This window comes from Phodopus roborovskii, unplaced genomic scaffold, assembly GCF_943737965.1.
Source record: "Phodopus roborovskii unplaced genomic scaffold, PHOROB, whole genome shotgun sequence".
Taxonomy (NCBI): Eukaryota; Metazoa; Chordata; class Mammalia; order Rodentia; family Cricetidae; genus Phodopus; species Phodopus roborovskii.
The window spans coordinates 6,210,728-6,226,156 of record NW_026126603.1 but is presented as its reverse complement, the minus strand read 5'-3'; the positions used below and the strand labels follow the sequence as shown (position 1 = coordinate 6,226,156).

At 40.0% G+C, this 15,429-nt stretch overlaps 1 protein-coding gene across 1 annotated transcript in view; it reads right to left on the bottom strand.

Annotated features, from left to right (window-relative positions):
- The window catches only part of Hhip (hedgehog interacting protein), a 93,123-nt gene that overhangs the window by 17,046 nt on the left and 60,648 nt on the right, over positions 1-15,429 (bottom strand). The window contains exons 8-11 of the mRNA XM_051205832.1: positions 11,566-11,687; positions 9,418-9,541; positions 8,403-8,533; positions 6,029-6,110 (exon numbers count right to left, since the gene is read on the bottom strand). Of these exons, the coding sequence (XP_051061789.1) occupies positions 6,029-6,110; positions 8,403-8,533; positions 9,418-9,541; positions 11,566-11,687 (459 nt within the window). The remainder of the gene's footprint in view (positions 1-6,028; positions 6,111-8,402; positions 8,534-9,417; positions 9,542-11,565; positions 11,688-15,429) is intronic.

Below are 15,429 nucleotides of genomic sequence, written 5' to 3'. Positions count from 1 at the left end.
AGCATTATCAAAAATCAAGTTATCCCTATAGTTTTTTTTTTGTGCCTTTTTTTGTTTGTTTGTTTATAGTGGTCCAAAAGTGTTAATGGAGAATTACAGAAATGAACCAGTAATTCTTTAAAATATGTCATTATAGCATATTGTTACAACTTTTCTACTTTACTATTAGTTGTTCCTGTGAATCTCTCTGTTCCTAACTTATAAGTTAAGCTTTATCATGGGTGTGTATTGGAGAAAAGTGTACATGGGGTTAGATGCCATCTGCAGTTGTAGATACCCAGGAGGGTTCTTGAAACAAATCCTCCAAGGGTAAGGCTTTCAAGGGGGACATACACTGTAAACATTGCGATCCTGGTTGGTTAATTAATTATGCCTAACAGATCTAGGGAAAACAGTGTAGGCTTGTCAGGATGGCATACAAAATCAGTGAAAGCTTCAAGAGGGGAAGAAAAAGATTAGCATTTTATAAATACAGATTTGCCATTATGAATGAAGTCATGATTTTTTCAAAAATAGGACACAAAAAGTATTTAAAATAACATGGACATCTTGATTTTTTTTCCATAGGTCATATGAGATTTTTTATGAAGCAGGTAAGGCTCTATGGAACATTGTATGCAACACACATGTCTAAGTGTGCTTGTAAAAACACACATGTATACACATGCAAATCTTGCTAAAGTTTAAGGAAATTTTAGTCAGATCAAAGTTGTTACAAAAGATTATGTAACTGTGATAACACATTCATTATAAGTATTGACCTTGATTTTGCCTATTTTTAAAACTAAAACATCTTTAAAATTTTAGACAATCTGCGGCAACTTAGATTTGTTAGCCAAAAGGCCATTAAAAAAAAACAAAAAACAAAAAACTACACATGAAATGAACTTTATCAGTAATGAAAACAAATTTGGGGAAATAAGTGCACACACATTTTTGGTTATTGGATATACATCATAAAAATAATAGCAAAAATGTGGAAAATGCTTGCCTGTCTTTTAGAGTTCAAATTGACCATGCTGGATGAATTTTTACAGGGCATATATTTGTTCATGACCCCTAGTGTTAAGAAATTATGTCCTGTTTGAGAACTAGTCCCTTGTGCAGCCTGTATCCCAGTTAATAGCTACAAGGTCAATGAAGCCGCTAAACAGTTTGTATTACTGGCAGGGTGGCCATGAAAACACCACCTGCCGCAAGAGGACTTGGCAGCTGGGTCAACAGGCACTGTGGGAATTTATCAACTTAGGGGGGCCACTTGCATAAAACTTTGACTGATGAATTGGGACTCCACTGGCTTATTGGATGAAAGTGCTCTATTATGTATAAGTTTCTTTAGGATGACGGGGCTGCCTGTGGGCTCCCAGACTGGCTTAGGCTAGCAAAGTGATTTAAAACAAAACAAAACAAAAAAAAAAAAAAAAAAAAAAAAAAAAAAAAAACAAAACAAAACAAAAAAAAAAAAACCACAATACTTTAGCGTCCTGCATAATGAGGAATAGGATGAAGTGATTAAGAAAAAACAAATCAAAGCAAGGGCAAGAAGTGGCACCTCATGGGAGTGGGGAGGTAGCAGAAGGGTTTTGATACTGGTCACAGAGGAGTTGGGGGACACAGCATTTCTGAAGAATGACCTCTTTGGCTTGGAATTTGCATTGTTAATTTAGAGACCTCTTAAAAGGAAGCTCCTGGCAGCTTGGTTGCAGAGGAGCTAAGCAAGGTGTTGAAATACAGGAAGAGTGGGTTCAGAAGAGGGAAAGCAACAGGAATAGCCTTTCTTTCCACATTCCTGGAGAATTAACCCTGGGAACATCTGAAAGTCAAAACAAAAGCATTTGGGGTTAAGCTCATCTGAAACAAAACTAGAGTCTTGCACTCTATAGAGATAAAGCTTCAAAGTCACACAACTGTGTATGAACCTTTAAGTTTCTGCCTTTGCTAGAGAGCATTTGATCCTGCTTCTTTTAAATTTCATTCATTCATTCATTCATTCATTCACTCATTCATTCTAGTGTCTGGGTTTTGTGCCATGCTCCAATTTGAAGTTCAGAGAGGAATTTTATAGAACGGTTTCTTTCCTTCTACCTGTAGGTGGTGGACTCAGGTATCTGGCTTGTGCTGCAAGTGCTTGCTTCTTTGCCTGCTGAGCCATCTCACACCCCACCCCCAAAACATTTGATTAAGTTTGAAAAGAGTTAATAAAGAGCAAGCACGTAAGGAATGACGACCTGAATGTATTTGTTCAGAGCTTTTTTAAGCTTCCTGGACACCTGCATCCTAATTTTGGAAGTGAGAGAAACTTAAAAGTTGAGAAAGCACCTGAAATTAATTATGGAATGCAAAGAATGAGGCCTGACAAGACTAGAGATTAGAATACGCATTAAATGCATTATTCAGCTAACTTCAGAGCCCCATGTAGTCAAGGGACAAGAGATAATCAATGGTCATGTACAAGTTTCTGGCGGGCTAAGGGACAGCACAGTAACGATCTGTGTGCTGTTGAATTTCAAGGAAGACTCAGAAACAAAATTCAGTACCTCCTAGTGAAAGGAGGCCCACTACCCAAATCTTATAGTCTGTGCATCTATGCCTGCCCCTATGATACCACCTAACAACTGGTAGAGCTCCACGGGGAGATCATGGGACACACTGAATTGAGTGCAAGAGAGTTTAGGAACTCAAAATTGACTAAGCTGTTGGTTAGATCCCAATTCCATTCTGACATGAGAGGTAACATCCCAGCTCTGACGATGTCCTGGAAGTGTGTTGTACATTTCCACTCTTGTACTGTCTCTCCAGGGAAGGCTTTTCCCTAAGTAACTTAGGAAAGCTGGCCATCTTTCATTTTAAATTTTCATTATAGATGATGGCCTCTTGGAGAGGGGGAGGGGAAGAAAGAAGGGTAATGGGCAGTGCGAGGAGCAACATACAAATATATGTGAGCATAAAATGTACAAGAAGCCTATTACTTTATATATTAACTTAGAAGTTATTAATTAAAATTTAATGATCTTTACTTTTTAAAAAGACCTTCTTCTAAGGGAGCTGCTCCACAATAAATAATTGAAAACTTATTGTGATTCTGCCCTTTACAGCCTTAGACTAAACTGTACTTGAAGACTGGATTGGCAACACTAGAACCTCACATGTGTTCCCAAATTTGATTAAGAGTTAGTACATTTTTGGGGCTGGAGAAATGGCTCAGAGGTTAAGAGCACTGGCTGCTCTTCCAAGGGTCCTGAGTTCAATTCCCAGCAACCACATGATAGCTCACAACCATCTATGGTGAGATCTGGTGCCCTCTTCTGGCATAAATGTACATATACAGGTAGGACACTGTATACATAATAAATAAATAAATAAATAAATAAATAAATAAATAAATAAAATCTTTAAAAAAAAGAGTTATTACATTTTTATTTCTAAGTTCATTGTGTGTGTGTGTAAGAAAATGTAGCATAAATACTATGTTAAGTACATAACTTCTATGATGCCTTATATAAAAATATGATAAATTGCAATTTAGTACTTGTCTCTCCCAGCGTCATGAATCCATAACATATGAAAGCTATTTTGAAAATATTCTAACAAATCTAGGTGCTTCTCTATAAGAAGACAATGAACTTAACCATTCAATCTGTTAGATTTTTGAAATAACAAGGCATATCCATATATATATATATATATATATGTTTATAAAGTTGATGATGTTCTTTATTCAGTTTTAAAAAGACATTTCTACTCTGCCTGACCTCTTAAACATGCTATATTAGCAATTAACTTGTGTAGCCCCAAATAATCCTGTCTACACACAAGTGTCTGCTCATGTACCAGTCCTTTTTGGGAAAACACTGCAATAATAATCACTGGCATTCACATCAAAACAGTAAGAGGGTCCCCACAGGCATTTACGAAAACATTAGCTCCCTTGCACTTGGTCTAATTTAGAATACGCTGATACCCATGGAGGAGGGTGGGTCTCTGCAGTTCTCTTACTTTCCCACCTCTGCAAAGCAAACACAGATCTTAACCCCTTCCCCTCCCCCACCCATGACATGAATCACCAGAAACAGCCCCATAATGAGGAGCCAGGCCTTCAGGTATGTCACTCTGAGACCACCCTACTAGAGGGGTCCCTAAGATCACAAAGCCAAGGTCACTCATGGCAACCCTGATAATTAGATCCTAATAATAGATTGAAGGTGTAAACTTCACTTCTATTCTCCAACAGACTAAACAATCCAGATCAAGAGAGATTTTGTGTGTGGCAGGGAGGGTAGGGGTAAGGAGAGAATTCATTACCCTACTGTGGGGAAGCTTCAGAAACCGATCAATTTTGACAACATAATGGAGCAACAGTAACCATTTTGAAAGTAATTGCCACAGGTCAGGTGGAAGCCCACGCCTGCACTGAGGTCATTGCAGCGCTCTGTGTTAGCAGTTCACACAAGTTTGGCTTGTATTTGTACTGTTGCCAGTTTCAGCACCCTCCTACATGTCTGATAGTTTTTCATTTCTTTTCTTTTCTCAAAGACGACACTGATTTCACACATACAGAGGAAAAACCTCACTGCAACTCCATATGTGACAATAAGCATGTCTCCTGTTGTAAAGAAGAAAGGTCATGCTCTCAGTGAGCAGGGGACAGGGACTACTTCTCCTTTCTCATGGGTTCTCCTCTTCGTTGTGCAGTAGCCAATGCTAACCTGTAGCTTTCTCAGGAAAGGAAATGTTTTGTGGTGAGAGAAAAGGTAGTCTGCCCAGTCACTAGATCGTTGCTTTCCCAGGAAAACACAATTGACAGCTTACAAATAATATTTTAAGAGTTGAATGGTGTCAATACCTTTGGCTAACCTTTCCCATCACTAGAATTGATTCTCTTGAGAAAAACTTCAAAGAAGTTTGAAGTTTGCTGCATGGGGTTAGTGAGTAAGGAGTGCTAGTTAGTCACTAACTATTTGTATCTATAAAAATGGTTAGTTCCTTATGACTGACATCCATGTGGTAGCATGCAATTTTAACAGTTTCAGAAAGTTCAGCTCTCATACTTGAAAATCATGACTGATGAATGGTGATTGGAACCACAGGAGAACTGTGTGTGCCAACATTGAGATGGGTAGACGGGGAGGAAACAGCCGCAGAATACACACACACACACACACACACACACACACACACACACACACACACACGTGTTAAGCATGTATCTGTGTGTGCATGTTCACATGTATGTGGGTATATGTGTATGCAAGTATGTGTGTGTGTGTGTGTGTGTGTGTGTGTGTGTGTGTGTGTGTAGGCCAGATGTTAACGTATTTTCCTTGATCATTTTCTATTTCCTTTACTGAGACTGGGTCTCTGGCTGAACCAGGAGCTCACTTGTTTGGCTGGTCTAGCCAGGCAGTCTGCCTTGGCAATGCCTTGCCTCTGCCTCCTTGATAGCTACCATTCCACTCCACATTTATGTGGGTTCTGGGGATCTGAACTCTTGTCCTTATGCTTCCAAGGCAACATTTTATCTACTAAGCCACCAAAATATAATCTTCAAACCTTCCTTTTACTGAAGCAAATAATGAAACAGTCCTTTAGCTTTCATTGGCTTGATCAAACAGGCTTCATGAGTGCTATGAACTGGCTGGTCATTTTGAAATGAGGTTCGTTTGTTGAACTGTTAAGATAACTTATCTTGCCTATCTAACAAAAAATCATACTAAGAAGGGCAATATCCACCAGAACATCTCTCACTTTCTCAAAATTAAAAGGTTTGTTCTTTTCTAACTTGAGAGCTGAAGCCAGTGTCCTGCATGTTTTAGAGTCCTCTCCTGATTTTTAACTGGGAATGTTGGCTCTACATTGGGAGGAAAAGAATAATATGAATGAGCTTTTCAAGTCCTTCTAGGTCAAGTGCAGCTGTCTGTGATGGGAAGGGTAGAATGTTCATTCATTCCAGCCCATCACAAACTACATCTCTTCTATAACACCTTAGTGTGAACTAAAGACCTGGAATAACAGAAAAAAGAAGTTTTACCTTTTGGGGTCTATGATCTTATACAGTTTTCCGTTGTGAGTCTGGGTCATACTCTTACTGCTTGATAAAATGTAAACTTCTCCTGTTGAAAAGAGAAATAGTACAGAATGAATTCATAGCATGGCATCATAGCCAAGCAGATATCATGGGTCTCCATCTAGCCTCAGGAAGACCCTATACCTAAGGCTGTGACAGCAGTCATGAGTCCTCCTCTGCACTGGACCTGAGCCTAGTCACCTGCCCCCATCCTCAGACTATTCCTGTTCAGGAGGATATTGCTCCTCACCTGGATCACAGCCAACAGCCTCCTCCCCTGGGGCCCCTGTCTCTACCTCTGTTTGCAGGTTTGTTCTTACCCAGTAATTGTTTTCAAGAGTGAAATGGCTTAAGTTAGGTCAAGTGTGAAGCTGCCCAGATAAACCCCTCCCTTCGTTCCTTCTTGCGGCCCCCCACTCCTTCCCATTCCTTCTATCTTTCCTTCCTTTTCCTTCTTTCCTGCTCTGTCTTCTTCCTCTCCTTCTCCCTCTTTCTTGTGAAAACCCAGAGTCTCGAGTGTTCTAGCCAAGTGCTCTACCACCAATGCCCACCCATAGCCCTAGTTATTCCCAAAATTAAAGTCTGCCTATGACATTTAAATTATTCTACAAAGCTTGACTCTTATCTTTCTGACTCCCTTGAGTGGGGGTAGAAATTCATCAAAGAAAAAACCCAGATATAAAATGCTTTCACTGGGAATGGTGGGTGGTGGTGGTGCCTGCCTTTAATCCCAGTACTCTGGAGGCAGAGACAAAGGATCTCTGAGTTAGAGGGCAGCCTGGTCTACACAGAGAAACTCCATCTCGGGAAAAAAAAAATGCTTACACTCTGGAGCAAGAGCAGACAAATCCCTGTCCTAATTATTATATCCCAATGTTTCTCAAATACTTCCTATGTATTTTGGAGAGAGCTGCCTGAGTTCCTTACTAATCTAAGTGAATGGCATGTAACTATTTGTGTTGATTTCTCCCATTTAATGTATAAAGAAAATCAACCTGTACTTTCATTATAGAGAGAGTATTCTGACTTAGGAAAGAAACATTCTTTCTTTTTATGTCTTAAAATTCATTTCTGAAGCTGAAGGACTGTAGTCGTCATGGTTTGTTAGGGTGTAGTTAAGTAAAATACCACAAAAGTTACACTGAAGTCTATAATTTAAAACAGTGGAGAGTGCACAATTTCACTTTCCAATTAATCAGACTCCAATTCCAACTCCCTTCTCGTTAGGCTTCCTATGTATTTTATTTATTTATTTATTATTTATTTAATGGAGATACTTTTTATTTTAGCTCTTGGTTTTAGGGATTGCAATGGTGTTAACCTATCTCTGTTACTTGGGACACACCACTACAGAAGTGTAGGCAAAGAAGAAGATCTCCTGCCCACACAGCAGCCGGAGAGCAAAGATACAGACAAAAACAAGTTTCCAACTCTCTCTTCAAGAGAGCCAATTTGGGAGCTGGAGCAATGGCTCTGAGGTTAAAATGGGCACCTGTTGCTCTTGCAGAGGATCTAGTTCAATTCGTAGCACCCACATGCCACCTCATGACCATGTATACATCTAGTCGCCAGGAACCTGACATCCTCTTCTGATCTTCATAGGCATCAAGCATGTACATGGTGTATACATATGGACGCAGAACACCATGAATATAAAATAATACAATAAATCTAAGTTCTTTTTTAAAGAGCACCAATTTCCTCACGTTGAGGCTCACCTGTTAAAGGTGCCACCGTCTCCTAATAGCACCACAGCACAGTGATGAGGCCTTCAATACACACAGTCTCCATACATTAATAAATATGCCAAAAACATTGTCACATACTGGCCAGTAAGATTACCTCTGTTCTGTTGGCAATGATCTATAGCCCTCAGATTATCTCACACAAATTTTATTCTCAAATGGGAAAAATAAATAAGTTAACAATAGAGAGGGTAAATTAGCTTCATTCAGGGTTTGCTTTCTAAAATACATTAAAGTGGCATGGGCAAGTGGGACTGTTTTTACATAGAAAATAAAAGGACTGTCATAGCACAGAGCAAGAAATATCAGTAGGTATGAAAACATTTGGAACTTATGTTTTTTCTTGTTTCTGCCTTTTTTTTTTTCTGTTTTGCTACTTTAATATTTCCAAAATATAAACCAGGTATGAAGATCCTTGGGGAAGGTTGTTGGGAAGGAAGGTCTAACTGTACTATCTTGAGATTCTATGGAGGTCACCCTTGCTGTGGGGTACATGTCCAACACATGTAAGATGAGACCTTTATTCTATAAGACAACAAAGCTTCCCAAGCAAGGAGTGAAACTAGAACTCAATGGGGAAGTAGATATGGTACCTAGTTCATCTTCTCCAAATCCCAAGATGTGACCTGAAAAGTAACCTCGACAGGAACCGCTGGTGCCTAGACAGAGTGGCTTTTCTTGCCATTGCTTGGTCACTGGACTTCGCTGCAGAGTTAAGAAATTCCTATAACAAAACACACCACAAACCTACAGTGAAAACACACCATGACTTATGTGGCATCCTAAAATGTTTTAAAATAGAAATTGTGATAAAGACTTCCTCCCTGCCCCCCACACAAAGACATTTATTGCTTCTCAAGGGAAGAGTATGCTCTACCCTGTGTGGGAGGGAGCACTGTTCTGTCCTGTGTGGGAGTATTGATCTATCCTGTATGAGAGCACTCCTGTACTGTGTGGGAGCACTACTTTGTCCTGTGCAGGAACTGTGAAAATACCACATGAGGATACAGGACTCAAAGATAAGATGGGGTTTGGAAAGGATCCTGGAAAGGTCAAGTAAGAGAAAGCCGGTCTCAACCATAGGCTGCACAGCTGAAACCAGTATAAGAAGGGTAGGTAAAACACAGGGTAGGCATGGTCAGTCCCCTGTCTCTTGCAGACGCTGAGGGTGAGTGCCAGAAAGAAGCATGGATTTCACCAGCCCCTTATAGCAACTACTACATAGATGGATTGTATGCCGCTGCACAAAGCCCCACGAATTTGGCACTGCCAGAATTCTGAGCTTTCCAGGGTAATTTTTAAAACAGCTTTTACAATTCCCATAAAACAAGTTTTGTAATTAGGTTGAGGATAAAAAGAACAGTCAAAATAAGTGGAAAGTCCCTCACAAGACTTCTTTGCCTTTGAACATTATCCCATAGAAGTGACTGAACCTATTGAAGAATCTTTTTAGAAGTATCTCTACAATTAAGCTTTTAGATGAGGCAAAACACAAGGAAGTAATAACCTTTGTGTGTGTCCAAGGTCTGACATGTGGGGGATAGCCACTTGAATAATTTTTCGTAGTGTGCCAAACAATACAAGAAACTGTAGCATTCAGAAACATACCCATTGCGATCTCCAAAAACATAGCTTCCATACAGTCTTTCAGACTGGCAACCTCTATAAACGAATCCACCAACCAAAGGGCCATTACTGAATGGTTTGAATTCTAAAAGGGATGGCTCACTTTCTGAAAAAAAAATCATTAGAGCAAATGAGACATTTTCAGAAGTAAAAGTGATACAGATCAATTATTGAGTATTATAATAATTTAATTCCAAATTGTGTTTCAAAAAGCAAGATATGGACCTTTTCCAGATATACTAATAAGGATAATGAAACTGCTTAAATAGCACCAAAATGTAAGTTTAACAAAATAAACCTGCCCATCAGGTGATTGCTAATTGTTATCAGTCAGAACACATCAAGATTCTAACACAATTCAAAACTAGATATTTTGAAATCAGTGTTATTTACTATAGAAAAAAATACTTTAAAGCCTGAGTTTTGAACAATTAACATCTCTAAAATTGGTTCTGCTTGCATTTAGTAAATCAAACAAACCTATCAAATTATAAAATGTTTTAAAATGTTTTAAATTTCACACTTTAATGAAATATAAAACCATATCATGTAAAAGGTCTTCAAGTCCACATTTACTGTATTCGTAGAAACACTGTCACTCAGTCGAGTAATATCTTGACTTAAGGCACCATAATAGTTTAGTTTATGGAGTTGTGAGGTTAACAAATGCAGCTTCAGGAGTTCCTTTGAATCATATGTGGCATATTCACTTGGGGATGCTTTTACTGTCAAATAAGTCACAACACCAGTAGGTACCTTATTCAGGTGACTTTGTGGCAACACAGTCATTTTAAAGGTTCTATTCTTCTGGTATGACTATGATAAAACAAAGCATGGAAAAGACCAGTTTTAAATACCCTACACCAGACAGAAGGCACTGTTGAATGACTAAGTTAGGCTGCTGCAGTTCAAATCCACCCTTTGTTGTTAAATTTTAGTTTGATAATTAACCTTTCTGTACCTCAGTGTCCCCCCTCTGTACAATGTGGCTGATGACAGTGCCTATCACCTACAGGGTTCTGTGAATGTGTTCACAGAGGGAGCTGCGGTGCACTTTGGATGTGTTTTAAAAATATGCAAATGCAAGGCTATTAATACTTTAACTGGTCTTGCCTGGAACTTAATGTGGTTAGTAGAATTTAGCTTAATTTCCCGATATAGCCCAAATCCATTGAATTAGTAGCTTGTTAGACTTTTTTCCCCAAGTAACATTATTCTTTCATTTGGCTTTTTAAAGTGTACATAAATGTACACACACACACACACACACACACACACACGCACGCACGCACGCACGCACGCACGCACGCGCACACACACACACGTGCGAGAGAGAGAGAAAAATAACCGAATACTGCATGAACTAACACAGCTGCCCTCCCTACTCCTAGTGCTAAAATAAATAGCTCTGTTGAATGAGTAAACAGAAGGAGCAATCGGTTTAATAATTTCAATCTCCTGTGCTCCCTAAGTCATAAAAATGCTTACTATACTGTGGCCTTCAAAAGGAGTATGAACACAGCATTGAAAATAATTCAGTGTTTTGGACTTCATTATCCAACTTTATGTTTTTAAGTTCTCTGTAAATACCCCAGTAATCATGTTATTAAAAATAATGTTTAAACATTTTATTCCCATGACATGTTTTTACAAGTCAATTACTTTGTTTTCTCTAAAAGAAACCCATTTTAAAATTATTTTTATTAGAAACTTTATTTTCCTAATTGCTGAGACTTGCATGTTGAATGTTCAGCAATGTCTTCCCTCTAAACTTATTTGTCTGCATATAAGATGCTAAGACAAGTTCCCCCATATAAGAGGGAATAAAGAGAAGTTCCCCACCTTGAGTCTCAGATGAGCAAAATGCAAGCCACTGACTTTTGAGACCATTAAACTATTTGAACCCACAGGGAAGACTGCAATCCATGGGAAAGGCAATTAAGCAGAGTAACCCTCAGGGCTTGGAGGAGTCCTTGAACCTTTAAAAAAAACGGAGCAATTTACTCACTGGCCTGACAGAGGCCACTGTTTTTATGCTTTCTCAAATGCTCATTATGCAGACTCCCTTTTCTCCAATTAATATACTAAAACCAATCTTCACCTACAGCAACCACCACAGGCTTGACTCACCATAATCTTTCCCTTTTATTATCTGTAGGATTCTGGCCGATGATCTGTTTTTCCCATTGGAATCTGAGCAAAGTATTGTTAAATTGATGTTTCTATCAGTAGGATGTCGATCCACAGCACATCTACACAATAAAGGAGGCAGACACTCATTAATTCCTACCAGGGTCTTCATGACATAGAAAGGGCCGCTCTGTGGGCTGGCCAGAGTCCCATGAGCAATTTAGTTAGAGTGTTCTTGAAACCAGCAAAGGAAACATCTGATGTGTTTGTTTACCCTGCTGCAGCCAATGACCTCAGGAGTGTTGTTTCTTAATTTTTCTGGCTATCTTTCTTCTAATGAATGTGCTCATCATCTTAAAAACCTTTGTTAGCCTATCGGTAAGGATTACCTCATGCATAGCACATTGGCAGAGGTTGGAAATATGAATCAATGCTACCATCAACTGTGCCACACAATGTATGTAATATATTAGCCTTAGAACTAGTTGTGTTTCCTACTTGGAATGCTAACGTGTGTGTGTGTGTGTGTGTGTGTGTGTGTGTGTGTGCCGCATATGTGCATGCGTGCATACCTGCATGAACACACACCATAGTATATATTGTGTGGAGGTCAGAGAACAATCTATGGAAGTCGGTTTCCTTTGCCTTCTGCTGCTGGGATTGAACTCAGTTTGGTGGCAAATGCCTTTACCCTCTGAGTGATCTCACCAGTTCTGGAATGGTTACGCTATAATACCCTGGGAGCTATAGCAAAATAAAACTCCTCTGCCTGTCTTCATGTCCTGCATACCTGACGTGGAGATCAATATATCTCCGTGGTTCTAACCACTGAGGGGGGGGAGTCACTGTATTACTGTTACCTATTCTAGGTTTAAGAGACCACAAAATTCCCAGCATGCTCAAGTGAATAAGAGGCTAGGATTGGAGGGGGAATGAAGCCTAGTGGCAATGTCTGAACTTCTCGAAAAATACAAGACAACAAGCAAATAAAAATCGAACAAAAAAACAGGCTTCTTGACATGTTGGGTCCATGTAACCTTTGTTCTGGGGTGAGGGGTACCATTTTGTGAACTATGGGATTCTTAGCAATCTCCTTGGACTTGACCCATTAGATGACAGTAGTGTTGCCCAGCTCTTAGCCCCTTTCATCCCAATTGTGAAATACAAATCTGTTTCTAGACATTGTCAAATGTCCCTGGAGGCAAAAACATTCCATTGAGAATGCTGTTTGGGCCAACAAAATACATTAACTACTTATAAGCCAAACCATTGAGTTTTAAATAAATGAAAAATGTTTTTTAAAAAAATGAAGAGTAGGGGCTTCAGAGATGGAGAGCCATTTAGCGATTATTACAATAAAACCAACCGAGGGCTCCAACCAGCTGATTCATGATAAAGAAGCAGGAGCTGGGACAGTTCTACACCTACAACACAGTGTCTGGTATGAATGGAGACACAGGCATGCTGTGACTTAGTAGTTTAGTCCCACAGGGTGAGAGGATTTTTTTTCTAGGTTCTTTTTGTGAAGATCAAGAATGTATGACAAAAAGAAGTTTGACTTATCTCCAACCTGAAGCAGCCAATGTGTTGAAGCAGAGGCATGCTTTCTCTGAGGTGAGCTGCTAGGGGCTGTGAGTTCTACTCCATCTTCTCACCTTCAGCTTCTCAGATGAAAAGAAACCGGATGTAAAGCTAACCAGGTGAGGCTAAGATAAGGACATCTGTGTCCACCCATTTGTCTAAAAGCAGCACAGAGTGGGTGTACTGTCAACCAGGGACATCTGATGTGCCAACGATGTCTCCTTAGTTGTTCATTGAAAGTCATTCTACTGGGCATGATGATAAGGGGGGAGAGGCTATGTTAATGTGGGTATAGGGCTTACCGCTGCTCTTTGTACCTTATGGTCACTTTACTGTGAACCTAAAAAAGAAGATGTAGGACTGGGGACTTGAATCAGTGGGCAAGAGAATATGCTGAGGATGAAGAGGATCTGAGTTTGATTCCTTACCATTCTTGTAAAAGTCAGACATGCCAAAAGCCTATAACCCTGGTATTGGGAGTCGGGTGTGTGTGTGTGTGTGTGTGTGTGTGTGTGTGTGTGTGTGTGTGTGTATTAGAAAAGACAAAGCTTGCTGAGCAGTCACTCTCACTGAAATATTGGGCTGCAGGCTCAGTAACATCTGTCTTGAAAAATAGAGAAAAGGAGGGAGGCATCGGGCCCTCTGTGGTCTAGCCTCTATGTGTGTAAGTGTGGGTGTGCAAACACACCACACACACAAATGAAAAGTTTAAAAAGGTGCTACCCGAACAGCTACCAGAGCACTACCAACAGGGATACCTAGTCTAGCACCCTATGGAGGGTGCTAATGACAGTCAGCTTTGCTTTTAGCCAATGATGGCTTCAGTTTCTTTTCTCTTCATTTAATCTTTCTCTGTCTGAGATTCTCTGCAAGAGAAGCAGAATACAGACAGAATTTTTCTTCAGCCTTCAGTTGCCAGAGGAAGCAAGGCTCCATGGCACAGGCACCGTGCCACGCGTAGGGTCTGGAAAGCGCCTCACCCTGTTTTTGCACTGAGGCTTGGACCCCCAGGAACATTGCAGGAACGCTCTGGTGGGAGGGTGGTGACTTAGGCTGCTTCACTTCAAAGTGCTGCGTTGTGGTGTCTGTGCATTCTGAGCTATAGGAATGGAATGTGACAGTTTCCTCCACATCCTGACCCCACCTTAAGTATTCCCTGCTGAACAGATTTTAAGATCTGTGGAGATGCCAAAAAGGAAATGAACTGTGGACTTGGGCTTTGATGGAGGAAAGATGAAGGGCATGAGGGATTATAAAAATAAAAAGGTTGAGAAATATTCACCTTGCACATAGTGAACACTTAATAAACATTAAATAGCAATAATAACTAAGCTAGTAAATGAATGAATGTGACCACATACCCCTTAGTCTGAATGATAGGCCAGACTAGAAGGGGTTTTCATCAGAGAATTTCAGTTACAGTTCATAGAATTTTAAAAGTGTGCCCGAAACCCTTCATTCTATAGATTTCTTATTTTTCTGTTCTTTATGGTTCATTATAGCATAAGAAGAGAACTGCCAACATGGATTCCTTTAGTATCTGTAAGTTTTTAAAGCATGAGAGACACTAACATTTACCTCAGTTCCTTGCAAATTAACGCTACATCATCTTGTATTAAGTGAAACCATGGCAGTAAGAGCTGCCTGGTGGGGAGGCACAAGGCCCGGATCTGGACTCTATCTGTGATTCTTTTATATAATTTGGGCAGGGCCCTTAGAACACACTTGTCGCCACTCCTGTTTAGCACATGTGGTATTGTCTGAATGTATCATGTGAAGCTCACATCCTGGCACCTTGGTCTCCAGTACTGTCAATAGGGCAGATGGGACCTTTAGGGGATGATGGTGTCATGAGAACACTACTTTCACCAATGCACTCATGCTACTGTTTTGGGGGGGGGGGGCTGGTTACCCTACGAGTGAGTCCTTCACAGGAGGATGAGTTTGGCAACTTTTCTGCCTCCCTCCCTCTCTTTTGCTCTCACCTTCTACCATGAGCTGTAGAAGCAAGAAGCCTCTCAGCAGACACTGAGATGCTGGTACCATGGGCTCAGACTGCCCAGCGTTCAGATCTGTGAGCCAAATTACCCAGTATGCCTCTTCATGCTGAAGCAACATAAAACAGACTAAGCCAATAGGAAAGTGAAGTTTAGAGGTATGAAAGAAAGAAAGGAAGAAAGAAAGAAAGAAAGAAAAAAGAACAAAAGAAAGCCAAAGTGTATCTAATAGCAACCCCCCCCCCCCCCAATTTTCTCTAAGAACTTGTATTTTCTCTTGTTTAAT